At 44.6% G+C, this 14,516-nt stretch overlaps 1 protein-coding gene across 4 annotated transcripts in view; it reads right to left on the bottom strand.

Moving 5' to 3' along the window:
- Nucleotides 1-14,516, bottom strand: part of ZBTB40 (zinc finger and BTB domain containing 40) — a 63,907-nt gene that overhangs the window by 12,020 nt on the left and 37,371 nt on the right. For all 4 annotated transcript variants that reach the window (XM_070404306.1, XM_070404308.1, XM_070404307.1 and 1 more), the window contains 9 exons: nt 12,681-12,873; nt 11,915-12,060; nt 7,654-7,846; nt 5,809-5,945; nt 5,246-5,447; nt 4,774-4,907; nt 2,840-3,008; nt 1,499-1,963; nt 516-722 (listed from right to left, as the gene is read on the bottom strand). In XM_070404306.1, coding sequence (XP_070260407.1) covers nt 516-722; nt 1,499-1,963; nt 2,840-3,008; nt 4,774-4,907; nt 5,246-5,447; nt 5,809-5,945; nt 7,654-7,846; nt 11,915-12,060; nt 12,681-12,873 — 1,846 coding nt within the window. The remainder of the gene's footprint in view (nt 1-515; nt 723-1,498; nt 1,964-2,839; nt 3,009-4,773; nt 4,908-5,245; nt 5,448-5,808; nt 5,946-7,653; nt 7,847-11,914; nt 12,061-12,680; nt 12,874-14,516) is intronic.

The raw sequence follows: 14,516 nt of genomic DNA, 5'->3' as shown, positions 1-14,516 counted from the left end.
GTCCCATGCTCCAAGTCCACCTTAAAGTCCAGGGAATTCCTGGTTTTATGTACATTCTGACTATAAAGTCATAGCACTGCGTTAGTCAGCCTCCCCTCAGAATCACTCACCAGAGCATTTACATGCCTGCGCACGTGTGTTCCTAGTCCTCTGTGTGCCTAGAGATTTTACATTCTGTTCTGTTTTTAATCTTCTTGAGATATAGATCCTGCCTAATTCCAAGTGGGTTTTCAGGCAGCTCACACAATTAAAGTGTCAGGAGAATGAAGAAATTCTTGCCCAGACAGTGTGGCTCAGTGGTTGAGCGGTGACCTATGAATCAGGAGGTCATGGTTCCATTCCCAGTCAGGGCACGTGCCTGGGTTGCGGCTCAATCCCCATGTGGGGCGTGCAGAAGGCAGCTGATCAATGATTCCCTCTCATCATTGATGTTTCTATTCCTCTTTCCTTCTCCCTTCTTTTCTCTGAAATCAATAAAAACATTAAAAAAAACCAAAAAATTCCCCATGCTTTACCTTCTGAGTGCTTCTTCTTGGTGTGGTAGGCCAGGGCCGAGGCCTGGGTGAAGGTCATGAGGCAGTGCTTGCACATGAACGGGCGGTCCCCCGTGTGGAGGCGGAGGTGGTTCTTCAGGGTAGAATTGGCTGCAAACTTTGCCCCACACTCTTCGCAGGAGAAAGGCTTCTCGTCAAAGTGCTCGGTCAGCTTGTGGTACTGCATGCCTGGGGAGGCCGGCCAGGGACCGGAGAGATACCAGTCATTGTGCCATGATGCTACTCGTATCCAGTGTCAGGTACACCCCAACATGCCCTGGGCCAGGACTCATGAGGAAGCCCAGCATGAACCACGGACGCCAGGTCATATGTGCTTTGACCTCACACGGCCATCCTGCCCATCTGCCAGCACTCCAAAAGTCACCTCAGTCCCACTCATGGTTCAATCAGGCATGAAGGGTCCTAGGTTTTTCTTTCCTATCCTCTCTCTCCTTCTCTTAAACAGGACCCAGTCACCCAGAAAGAGTGAAACAAAACTCATTGTTATGTGTCATTAGGTTTACCCAACATCTGGGGCAAGGGAAAACAATTCCCACTATGTCCCCATGGTTTCTCTTTTTTATTATCAAGATTCAAGTGATGCATAGAAGCCTAAGAGTCAGGTGTTAAAATAGTTGGTTATCATTATGAATAACACCCACAATTTACTGAGTATTAACTTAAATGTAGGTACTGTACTAGGTGTTTGGCTATATTATCTTAAATCTTCATAACAATCTAAAAAAGTAGGTGGAATCAGGTTGCCTACTGATGGGGAAATTAAAGTTCAGAGAACAGATTCCAAAGCTCATGCTCTTCTCGAAACACCACCTGCCTCTGTAGGGACCTGCTGTTTTCTAAGCCCATCCCCGGCCCTGAATGCATACAACCGGGAGCCAGGCCTGGAGTCCAAACCACAGCATCCAGAATGCTCATGCCCAGTTACTTCGCCCTCCTGAACGTACCTGAGGCATGAGCAAATTCTCTGCCACAGAGGTCACAGGTCACTGGAAGCCTCTTCTTCTTCTTCTTGGGGACGTCAGCCTCTCCCCCTGCACCATGGGCCTCCAGCTGATGCTTCTCCAGCTCTTTCTTAGAATCCTTGGTCTCATTACACTCCTTACACTGCACCTGCTTGCTCTTGGCCACCCGGCAGCGCTTCATGTGCACCTTCAGGCGGCAGTAGAAATGGAAGCTCTTGTCACAGGCCTTACACACAAAGCTCTTCTTGGCAGAGTCAGGGGAGGCAGAAGTATCTTTCTCTTGTTCTGGCAAGGAACGAGCCTCCCCTTGGTTGTTCTGCTTCCGGGACTGGCAGTCTTCTTCAATGGGCTCGGCTGCCTTTGCATCAGCTTTGTTGTTGGCTTCCAGGTGAAATTTATTACTCACCTTCCACCTGTCCTTCTCTCCATTTTCCTGAGTAAGGAAACCTGCATAGGAGAGAAATCTCGTGGCTCTAAGTTTCTCCTTTGCTCCCTAACTTTCCTTCTTAGAGGAGAATGCAGACTACTTGAGATCCTCAGAAAACTGAAGCAATATCATCTTTACTTGATTAGCACAAAGAGTATCACTTTGCATCTATGTCTATGACTTTTCTAAGTACCAAGAGCATGTAAAATCCCACATAATAAAAGCCTGGGTGGCGTCATGCCCTCGCGCGATGCCGCCACAAGATGGCCACCACAAGATGGCCAGCAGGGGAGGGCAGTTGTGGGCAATCAGGCCGGCAGGGGAGGGCAGTTGGGAGTGATCAGGCTGGCAGGGGATGGCAGTTGGAGGCAACTGGGCCTGCAGGGGAGGGCAGTTGGAGGCAACTGGGCCTGCAGGGGAGGGCAGTTGGGGGAGACCAGGCCTGCAGGGGAGGGCAGTTAGGGGCGACCAGGCCAGCAGGGAGAGGGCAGTTGGGTGCGACCAGGCCAGCAGGGGCAGGGCAGTTGGGGGTGATCAGGCCTGCGGGGGAGCAGTTAGGCATCAATCGGGCCAGCAGGGGAGTGGTTAGGGGGCAATCAGGCAGGCAGGCAGGCAGGCAGGCGAGCAGTAAGGAGCCAGCAGTCCCAGATTGTGAGAGGGATGTCTGACTGCTGGCAGTTGGACAGCCGCCAAGGGGTCCCAGATTGGAGAGGGTGCAGGCCAGGCTGAGGGACACCCTCCACCCCCGGCCCCAACTGCACGAATTTTGTGCACCAGGCCTCTAGTAAGTAAATAAGGTGGCTATGGATGAACTCTCATATGAACTGCTGCCTCTTCTCTCCAATACAGAAACCCCTGGGGGCCTGACAGGACCCCACCCACCCACCATTCCTCACCAGTGTGTGCTAACTCCTGCATGACAGGTTGCAGGCCTGGGGAGCAGCAGCGGGCGCTGCACAGGAGCTGACACATCTCAGTGGCCGACACCGACTTCTCTGTGGCTCTGCTCAGCACTGCTCGCAGGGAAGCTTCAGGGCTGGCTGTCTCAGAGGGGATGCTCAGAATCTAAATGAACACACGAGACGAAGGTTTGCGGTTAGTATCAACAGATTTTCTACATGGTTTGCAACTTAAAAAAGATAAAAGCTAATTTCAGGAAGGCATTGCTCCATCTATAACAAGCTTACAATGCCTGTGATAAATGTGGTGGAGAGCCCTGTTTTCCAAAAAACATGGAAATTAACAAGTGAAAAAGGGAGGCACCTGGAAGGCAAATGTGCAGATACAAAAGGTGCAGCCAGGAAGCAGGAAGCATGTGCTATGAGAAATACCCTCTCAGCAACCAGGCATCTCACAAAAAACTTCTCAAGCTCTAATATTAAAAGACTGGACAACTGTAGGGTTTGGTTGTTAGTGTTTCTGCCTTGAAGATCAAAATAATTTTTCATAATATATAATTGTTTCAATATCTGGAAGTAATTCTGCATGATCAGTGGCTTTACATTTTTAGATACTTAGATGCACCCTTTTAAACATCATTTTCTTTCATCAAGAAACTCGGCTTTCTAAAGAAAGGGGCTTTAAAGAGGCTAAGACCATTCTTTCAAAGCCATCCTCTTTCAGAATGTGAGAGCTATCAGCAGAAAGAGTTGTACACTGAGGAAATAAAGCAAAACCATCCACAGATGGCCAAACGGAATTTTCATTTTGGAAGATATTTTATTTCTGCTCTTTTCAAGTCTCTCTAAATAAGCCTGCTGTCCCTGGAGGCAGGCAGGAGACTCATTAGTGAGGCTCAACTGATCAGCTGCAGAAGCCCCGTCTCTGAAGTGTGTGGCGCCGGGAGAGTCTAACAGACGGACCTTCCCTCTGAAGCCCACAGAAACGTGTGCCATCTTCCTCCCCTTGAGAGTCAGACTAGGTGGGGCGGGCACCTGTGTGGACAGTGAGAACGAGCCCTCTGCACACCTCTCATGCCCACGTGGATCAAAAGGCACTACGGTGAACTTGTGTTTAATGTTGTTCCTTTCTAAGTCTTCCCACTCCAGATACACCTGATCCTGGGCTGGACACCCACAAATTTCCCCAGTCCCCACCTGGTTTTTCTGGGATGCTGGCCACACTGTGAGAAGCCTTACAGAAAATGAGTTGGCACTATTTGCTACCCCATATGGGCAAAAGCTTTGTTCTATCTATGTGTATCTTGGCTCTTTCTAGAAACCAGAATGGAGCACATAAGACCATTTAAGTTTCCTTCCTCTAAAACAGTGGTTCTCAACCTTCTGGCCCTTTAAATACAGTTCCTCATGTTGTGACTCAACCATAAAATTATTTTCATTGCTACTTCATAACTGTAATGTTGCTACTGTTATGAATTGTAATGTAAATATCTGATATGCAGGATGGTCTTAGGTGACCCCTGTGAAAGGGTCATTCCACTGCCAAAGGGGTAGTGACCCACAGGTTGAGAACCGCTGCTCTAAAAGAAGTTGCTTCTTAAAACATGTTAGAGAGCAGTATCATGGCTCCCTTGGAGTTTGCCGAGGTTTAAACAAATGGAATAAATCTAGTAGGTTTGTCACATGAACCTGGTTTGCACTCTGCTTTGTCTCTGAGCAGCTGGAGCAACCTAGACAAGCTACTGAACCCTGGGAGCCTCAGTTCCCTTATCTGTCGTCTGGGGATGACATCATCTCCCACGTAGCGCAGAAGAGGTGTGACTGGCAGAGGCTCGGCACACAGCAGGCACTCTGCAGAAGTTGGTTCCTCCCCAGGAGTGAGGCAGTCCCAGGCACTGACTCTCCGAACAGCATGTTTTTAATTCCCACACCTCTTTCACAGCCTCCGCCAGGCGCTCTTCCTCTGAGGTCAAGCCCTTGAGTTCAAGCGTGTGCTGGATGGCCTCCAGGATCACCGTGCGGTGCCTCAGGATGGTTCCCAAGGCAGCATTTTCTGGGGTGGTCACTGGAAGAAAGGGGGTTGAGAACCATTAGTAAACGATGAGCACCGTTCTGGGCTCTGGAATTCTCTTCACCTTTTCTCAACTCAACTCTTCACAATGAGAATACACGTCACTTGTCTCCTAGCTGGGGGTGGGCAAGGAAAATGGCACTCAGAGTATAATTCCTAATATAAGCTTAGAATACTTACTGCATCTTTTATGTTAAAAGGTTTGTATCCTGAAACAAAATGATTCGTCCTTATTTCTAATGGGAGGGCTGTGGAGGCTGCCATAAGAGAGCTCCTGCTATTGTCTGACAATAACTTCTAGTGGGGACGGTCACGAGCAGGTCGGGTCCTACCTGCCCGGAAGAAAGCGCCGGCGCCCGGCTCCCTTCGCATTTCCTCCATGAGCGGGCTCAGCGGGCAGGCCTTTGTCTCCTGAACCAGCAGCAGCAGCTGCCACACGGCTGTCGCGGAGAGAGTCTGCTTTTCTAGAACTGCTGACATCAAAGAACTGAAACCACCCGAACCAGAGTCACGTTTCACCAGCGTCTCCATGACCTTCAAGAGGCAGCACAAACACACGTGTGAGGGGTTTCCTGGCCACTGGGTCCCAGGACTGTGCCTATGGGAGGAGTTTCTCAGCACCTTCACTCTCTCTACCTGAGAGGTTCTTGTACATAATGAAGTTCTTCATGCCTCCTGTTGAGTGCCTTCCCTATTACTGCAGAAATTAGAGCTATCCTACTTGTCATGCCGCCTCAGGAACGGAATCACCTTCTATTTCTCCTCTACTGACCCCTTAGCATTTCTCAACATGGCTGTGTGTGTATATTTATATAAAATATAAATACCTTTAAAAAATTCATCTTTTTCTCTACTTTCTCATTTTACACACCCCTCCCCCCGTCCCCTCTCTTACCTCTTTTTCTCCAGGGGCTAAACTCTTCAGGTGCGGGATCATGTTTAATAACATCTGGTTGTCTGTGAAAATCTCAGAGAGGTTTTCGTGATACCGTTTCAATAGCTCAGTCCCGTAATCTTCAGGGCTCACTTGCACTGTAAGGATATTAGCAAAACAATAATGTTCGGTAGAACACAGCTCCTTAGGGGCTTCTCCTATGGAGGACCAGGGAGTTAAATGAGAGGAGGAGAGAAGTCAGCACAAGGGCACAGTCTCCTCTGGAGAGGAGCTCAGCTCCTGGCTTAGGCCTCGTGCCTGTGCTCCTGTTCCGCTGTCCTTCAGTCTACACCCCATCACTCGGTGTGCAGGGTCACAGACCATTAAGCCTCTGAAGTTAGTGCCCCGTGGCAGAAGCTGGCGACTGCTCAGTGGGCTGGGGGAGGGGGTGGGGGGAGAAGGGAGTAATTAGAAGGCTTCACCTGTAACAGATTCAGATGAACAGATTCAAGGGTTGTTGTTTATCAAGGCTGAGGTAGAGGAACCATGTGGTGGTCAAAACACAGGCAGGCATGAGCCGAGGCTGTGGTAGTGAAGGTGACCCACCGTTCTGTTTACATGCCCCTTGAGCCAATCTGCTAGATGCTCTCTTTTAAGAGGTCATATTTATTTGAAAGTAAAGGAAAATCAACACCATCAGGCATTTCCATTAGCTTTGCTGATATTTAAAAATTTATTCTCCTTTGTGGTCCAATAATCCCGCTTCTGGGGATCAAGGTATTGTCACTGTATAACTTGTGGTGGTTATGACAATGAAGATAATAACATATTTATTTATGAGTGCCTATTATATGCTAGGCACTGTGCTAAATGCTTTACATATATAATCTCATGGTAGCCACAAAAACGAATGTGACAGGTATCTTTCTTATCTTTATTTCACAGAGGAAAGAATGAGGTTCAGAAAGCTCAAGTCACTAGCTCAGGGTTACACAGCTACAAAATGAGTAGTCTTGACAGTCTTAACCATTATGCTACAGTGTACCCAAACAAGGGCATGAATAATACATCATATACGTCCTTATGAATGAAAACTACCTAGCCTTAAAAAACAGGATTATAGGGAGGTTTTTGTAATGGGGGAGAATGTTTATATTATACTGTTAAATGAGAAAAATTATACCATTTGGTAGAGTATCTCGGCACTGTACAAATAATTGACAGATAAAATATGACAATGTGTAAATATCAATATAATCAAATCGTAGGGTTTTAGGTTTTTTCTTTATTTTTAAAACTGTTCAAGTCTGTATAAGTATATATTACTTTTAAAAGCTAGAAAAAAAAGTTCTCACTTCCCAAATATGCTTTTTCTGAAAACCATCTAGTTTCAAGTGCTCTAAGACAGGGGAGAACTGGCTAGAGTGGGTGTTTTTCTAAGGATGGAATATGGACTCACTGCCCCGAACTGAATGGACAGGAGAGGGCTGCTGGAACCAAACAGTACGCAGTGGGAATGGGGAAGTCAAGATTTGAGTTTTTACTGCTCACATTTGTTAACATGATGTGTCAAAATCGTGAGCCTTGTGAGCCCATTTGATGACACGTGACATCCTGGGAAAGCCACACCTGAAGAAACCCTGCACCAGTGGAACATCGTGAGGGAGCTTAATAGAAAAGAATGACTCTCAGATTCCAGATCTTAACTCCAGAAATATTAGGATCACTGATTTGTGACAGCTAGTTCCTGTTTTGCAATGGCATTTCTTAACATTATCTTGCTCCCCAGCATGGCACTAAAGTGTGTTTAAGTTTTAATTTTCTGTAGGAGCGGTTCCAGTCCAGAGAGCCAGCAATTAACAATACCTGGGGTGCTCGGCAAAGTGGCTAGTTTCTGCAAATTCTCCAGCAGGAGGCCCAAGTCCGGGAACGCCATCTTCACAGCCTGAAGGACTTTTACCAAACTCTCCGCAGTCAGGGTCCTCTCCTCAGACATTCTGTGTAACAACTTTTCTATTGTCTCCTTGGGTGTTCCGCTCTCACAGCAATTCAGAATCACCTGCGGTGGCAAGCAATCAACCAGACACCAGTTACCGGCAATTCTGGAAGTATCTGTCGCACCACTGGAAAAGCCAGCAAGCTGGTATTACCAGATGCCCTGTCTCCACGTCCTCCCTCTGCTGGTCTCTAGTGTTACTTTTGTCAAAGTCTCTTCCTTATTCTGCTTCAATAAAAATCCAAAACATTCTCCCAACAAATAGCTCTATGAAAATCAATCTTTCTCAGTGGCAGGTGTGTGTACATTCTTTGCCTCCAACAGTTTGCATTTTGTGAAAATATTCTTCCACTGGGCCTGCATGGCAGAGCAAGTAGCTTACATCTAACCTGATTCTTTAGATTCAGTTTGTTCAGACACTAAGACTGAGAAACAGATTGGCAATTAATTAATACAGTTATAGCGTTTTAAAATTTCTGGTTAGTAAAGTACACGACAGTGGTATAAGTTGCAATTTCAATGCAATTCTATTATTTTACTTCCTTTTACTTTATTTGTATAGCATTTTGAATACCCAGATAATTTATATATTAGTCTGTGCCCTCCAAAATAAGACTTAAAGTACATTTTTGGATTAGTTTTCTGTGGATTCTTTGCTGTCTATCCTTCTCATTCCCAATGACCTCATATTCCAGCTCCATTCATCACCCATATCATCATCTGTTCTTCCTGTTAAAGTGTGTTCTGAGTCAAGCGTGCACAGGGCCCAAGCAAAAGGATGAAAAATCAAACAGATGACATCTATCTTACAGATATTTTCTATTACAACAGAACTGTTTCTTGATGGATTTACAACTCAATATGCATAACTTGGCTCTTATGGAACTGATAATGCAGGGGATTATTTCGGTATGTAATCTATAGGTTCACAGTAACTGAATTTTGAGCTTTCCTTTGGGATAGTACCAGATCTCAGGAGAAACCGTCCAGCAGATCATTCACAGCAGCTTGCCAGCAGATGCTACTATCAAATTAATTCCCAGTTTAAAAGAATTAATTTTGCTATAAAAACAAATTGGTTTGCCCTAGCTGGTTTGGCTCAGTGGACAGAGTATCAGCCTGCAGACTAAAGTGTCCCGGGTTCGATACCGGTCAAGGGCACATGCCGGGTTGCGGGCTTGATCCCCAGTAGGGGGTGTGCAGGAGGCAGCCGATCAATGATTCTCTCTCATCATTGATGTTTCTATCTCTCTCTCCCTCTCTGAAATCAGTAAGAATATACTTTAAAAAATTGGTTTTATATATGTGAAAGGAAAATTTATATTATATATATTAAATAGATATATTATAAATAAGTTGTCATATTCCTTGTCAGTACACCACATAGTCATTCTCTTTAAGATCTAAGGTATCTTAGATTTCTACTAAATGAATCATAATTTAAAATTTAAGAGCTTGTATCTAAAACCCATATTGATTTCAGTGTTATCACTTCATTCCGAAGCAATAACCTGATACACAATGAGGAAACCAGTTACTTTAAGAGTAGGAATGGGTTTTCAAGCCAGATAGGCCTAGTTTGAACCCCAGGTCTAAAATTTATTGCCCGTGTGAGCTTGGGCAAGATATTTCATTTTTTGAACCTTATTTACTTCATCTGCAAAAAAGGATAAGTGTACCACCTCTTGCACCATCCTTAAAAGACGTCTAGAATGAAGTTGCTGTTTGGAGAGCCTAGCATAACCCCTAGGACATATGTGATTGTGAATAAATGATAGTAGTTACTGGTATTATTAGCAGCAGTATGCACAGTGGCTAAGAGAATGTGCTTTGTTGAGAAGTCTGGGTTCCAGTACTGGCTACAAGCAGCTGTGACTTTGGGTGAGCTGCTTAACCTTCTTAAGTGCCTGTTTCTTCATCTTTAAAATTAGGGTAATATCCATAGCTTCATAAAGTTGCTGTGAAGGTAGAGTTTATAAACTTAAAAGGTGCTCAGCATACTTCTTGGCACACAGCAAGCAGTAAGTAAATGGCAGCTATATGATTACTGTTTTTGTATGTTTCCAATCCTGAAGATATTCCTATTCCCATTTTTTGCAGAACCCAAGATACGTACAGATACGGGCCATGGTGCCTGTGGTTGGCATCATTCCATAGCAGAAAAAAGGTCTAAAGGCCTGCGTGCATGTTCCATGTGATGTCAAAACACTGTAGCTATTTGCTGTTGTTTTTTTGTTTGTTTGTTTATTTTAAATATATTTTATTGAGTTTTTACAGAGAGGAAGGGAGAAGGATAGAGAGTTAGAAACATAGATGAGAGAGAAACACCGATCAGATGCCTCCTGCACACCCTCTACTGGGGATGTGCCTGCAACGAAGGTACATGCCCTTGACCGGAATTGAACCTGGGACCCTTCAGTCCACAGGCTGACGCTCTATCCACTGAGCCAAACTGGTTAGGGCCACTGCGGCTATTTGATCAACATTCACCTCTACACACCTACTTTATTATTTTGCTTCAATTTTCGTGAAAAGGAGTAGCTTAATGAGGCTCTGGTGGAACCCCAATCCTAAGAAGTGTTTTTTGTAATTTATTACTAATTTAAGTTCTTCTGCTTCAGCCCTTTCTGTCAAGTTAACTGAAAATGACAGAAGAAAATGACAGCATGGTCTGCCGTGCAGCACACAATGAGGCTGAGTGAGTTTGGGCTCTCCCTATCAATGCTGTTTTACCAAGATAATGAAACAGTTCGGAGGACACATCCAATTCAGCTATTAAGGAAAAGGTTTGAATGAGTAATCGAATGGAATCACTAAGGGTATCAGGTGCCTCTAGCATAAGCAACTTACTTTGAGTGCCAGAAATTATACTTAATCTGAAGTCTAAGGATAAAACAGGGGTTTAATTTTAATATTATTTTGTGTATTTATTATCTTTTTCTAAGAATTTTAAAGGAGTTAAAATTTTAAAAATATAAATAATTTGCAAAACACAATTTTGAGATTAAAGATTATTCCCATTTTATATGAAACATTAGCAATACAAGATTACTGAGAAAAAGAAACTCTAGAGTCCAGTCTCACTATTCATCCAGTGCTTAGCCATCACACCAGTGATTCATAAACACTTTCTCCCCTAAACATTTAGGCCATTTCCCACAAAGAATTGATGCCACAAAAGTTCTCCGTTCCTATTGCTTCCTTCCAGATATAAAAATATTTTTAGCACAAAGTTGAAATCAATAACACCAACAAATACAGTTATCTAGTTGACTTAAGAAGTCATGCCAGCAGTTGTATGAGGATTTTAGTAGCTGGCTGGTGGGAGAGTAAATCGGTATAACCTTCCTGAAGGGCAACTGACAACATATACCAAGCACTTGAAAAATTTTATACTATTTCAAAATCCCACTTCCTAAAATTATTCTAAGGAAAGGATTTCAGAAGTATGCAAACATTATGTGCCAGGGGGTTCTCTGAAACATCATTTACAACAGCAAAATACCGGGAGCAAATGTCCAACAATAAAGAATTAATGAATTATGGTATGTCCATTAGACAGTACAATATAGCTACCAAAATCCATACTGTAGTAAGGAGATGTATTCACAATACATTAAACAAAACAGTTAAAAAAGTGTCTGATAACCCCGTGCAAGGATGACTCAGATGAGAAAAGAGGGGCACACGCTAGGCAGGGTTAGCAGCGCTCATCTCTGAGTGATGGGATGGCGGGATATTTGAATTTTTTCCTTTCTTTTCTTTTCCCCCCGTTTTCTACAGGTGAACAGTATATCATTTCTTTAAAGAGGAAAAAGTGTCATAATAATTACAAATATACCTAGACACTTCAATTCTTGGGACAACTATTTTATAACAAAAACTCACTGATCAGAGCAGGAATATCCATCCACTGTACATCTACCCATTTAATGTACAACTACAATGCACAAGGCGGTTGTTGCAAGGATACAGAGGCATGAATCAAGAACCTGAACTTCAAGGTGCTTACTATGTAGTGTGTACAAAAATACTGCAGGGCAAAAACTGCTACATGCCGCAAAAGAAGTTTAAAAAAAACCACACAGTGCTTTATAAATTCAGAAGGGAGGAGAGACACTCGACAGTTACCCTTTTCTCAGTGCCGGGCAAGAATTCCTCTGTGGCTGTTTCCAGGAACTCCATAATAGGTCTCAGCTGGGTTACACACTGGATCAGGTCCTCTTTGTGTTCTAGTAACAGAGCGGACAAGGTCTTTCCCGCTCCTGTGCTCCCCCCTGGGGAGAAAGAGTTAGAGACGCACAAGAGAAGCCAGTCAATTTGAAGAAAATGACAGCATGGTTTGTCAAGAGAGATCTAACAGAATAGCAAAGTGATTCTCGGCCTATTCTGAGGACCCAAATGCAGAATCTCGCTTTTTGGAGAGGAAAATACTTTATTATTCTGTTTAAATTGTATGAAAGGAAAAGTGTTTCATTTATCTGTCGAAACACAAAGCCGCAGAGCCAGCCAGAGGTTAACTTCTGGTTAGCAAGGCCACTGCTTTGTACCGAACCCCAATGAGACAAGCTGCAGCCTTTAAAAGTGCTGTCAGCGAACCAGCTCACCCTGGGCTCTACACATCGAGGAGGGTGTGTGGCTTTTTGAAGGGCAGAGAACACTGATGGCAGTCTCCAACCTCAAGGTGTCAGACTAGTGTAGCACACGAGGGGAGAGAACTGGAGTCTCCAATTTGGCTTGTACATATTTAACAGGCAGCTTCCGGAGTTACATGTACAATTTACGTGAAAATCACTTAACAATAGCTAGGCCACTGAAGAAATGAATCACTGGAGCAAACTTCATAGCATCTGCCCAGAATAACACTGGGCGACCCAGGTGGATGGGTTTCTCCTACCTCTTGGCTGCACGGCTTCCACATCCTCTGGCTTTCCACCTGACAGTGCTGTCTTCACTGCAGGATTAGAATCCTGGTACAGCCTCAGCAGGGACACAACCGTCGGAACATCCAGGCTCTCATCTCTTACTTTATCCAGGATTCTCTGGAATGCTGAATGTCCTTCTGCACCCACAAGACATCCCATCATGGTCTACGGAACACAAGTGCCCAGAAAGAGAGATGAGCCAGACGCAGGAACTCCACGCTCCTTGGGTTTGGCAAGTAAGGCCCTCAGCACTTTCTGACGACTCCTTTTCAGCCTTCCACGCTGGTTACTAGAGTAACTACCATGAACTTATCTTGTCTCTATTTTAAAAATAATAAATAAGATTCAGACACCAATTGAATGCTTAATCCCCTCTAGTCACGCATATTCAACCCTTCATGTTTTTGTTAGCTGGCCGACACTCTCTGTAGAATGCCTTTTCCCTGACAGCAGTAGGGACCTGAGGCAGGCAGCCTCTAAAATGGTTCTCAATAGCCCTGCCTCCAGGCACTCATGCCCTTGGGCTGCCCTAACAACTAAGGAAGGTAACAGGCAAAGATAATGGATGCCACTTCTGAGATGAGGTCACTGTGACTTCCACCTTGCCTAAGTGTGTGCCGTCTTTGCTCTGATGCGAGCAGCCATGTTGTGAGCTGACGACTGAGCGCAAAGAGTTAAATTCTCTGGCCAACAATCAGTAAGAGAACTTGGAAGTGGCTCTTCCGAAGCCGGCCAACAGTCATGTGACTAAGCTTAGAGAGACACTCTCCCAGCTGAGCCCTAGGATGTCGGCAGCCCTGGTTGACACTTTGAGGGCAGCCCTGTGAGACTCTGAGCCAGGGACTCAGCTAAGCTAGGCCTGGATTCCTGACCCACAGAAACCGTGAGGTTATAAATGTTTGTTCTTTTAAGCTGATAAACTTTAGAGTAATTTGTTACACAGCAATAGATAACTAAGAGAGACTCACTCATCGCTAATGCCCTGAGTAAACATGTTTCCTTCTCTTTATTTCCCCTTTCTTTAGCACATCATAATTAAATGGCATATAGCTATCTCATTCTATGGCCAGCTTTGTGCACCCGAAGCTCTCGGAATAGCCCAAATCCACCTTTCTCAGCATCCAATTTGTCTGGCATTATCACTGGAGCCACTGGGGAAGAGAAGCTTTCATCAATGGTGGCATCTGATGTGCTTCTCATTATCCTCTCTGCTGTCTCCTCCTCTGCAGAACTACTCAGCAGTGAAATTAAAACATTTGTTAACTTCACTGCTCAGCAGTGACGCTAGGGTGACCATCTGGGAAGAGAAGGAGGGGTGGGCTGATGAAAGGGCCAGGAGGGAGCAGTGAGTTGCCTGGATGGCCCTGCTCTCGGCTCTTTCTTCCAGAACCTACTGGGGACCAGTACCAGAGCCAGCGTTCATAAACTGTTACTCCACCAGCCCCCTGCGCTGCCTGGGGCTCCACAGTGGAGTGAACTCTTTTCTGAAATAGTGTATCTGCCTCAACAGAAGGGTGTCACATATTGCTACAGGCTGGGGCTCATTGATTGCTACCATGTAACAGACTCCAAGACATGAACCAAAACAGAGTTCTGTTCTTTAGCCAAACATTTGGAACTCCTTTGATTCTTAGAGTTAAAGGTACTGTACCTTAGTAAATTCATATAAATTCATAGTCACATGTGTAATCAAAGCATTTTTATGTGAGTACAGTAAAGATGAGACAGTTTCTTTTCTCACAATTATATGTGATAAAACATTTAATCTTCCCCTTACACTCAATTCTTTTAACTGAATTTACTTGTTT

This window comes from Myotis yumanensis, unplaced genomic scaffold, assembly GCF_028538775.1.
Source record: "Myotis yumanensis isolate MYYU_CA2020_CCGP unplaced genomic scaffold, mMyoYum1.0.hap1 SCAF_2, whole genome shotgun sequence".
Classification (NCBI taxonomy): Eukaryota; Metazoa; Chordata; class Mammalia; order Chiroptera; family Vespertilionidae; genus Myotis; species Myotis yumanensis.
This window is presented reverse-complemented; position numbering and strand designations above follow the sequence as displayed.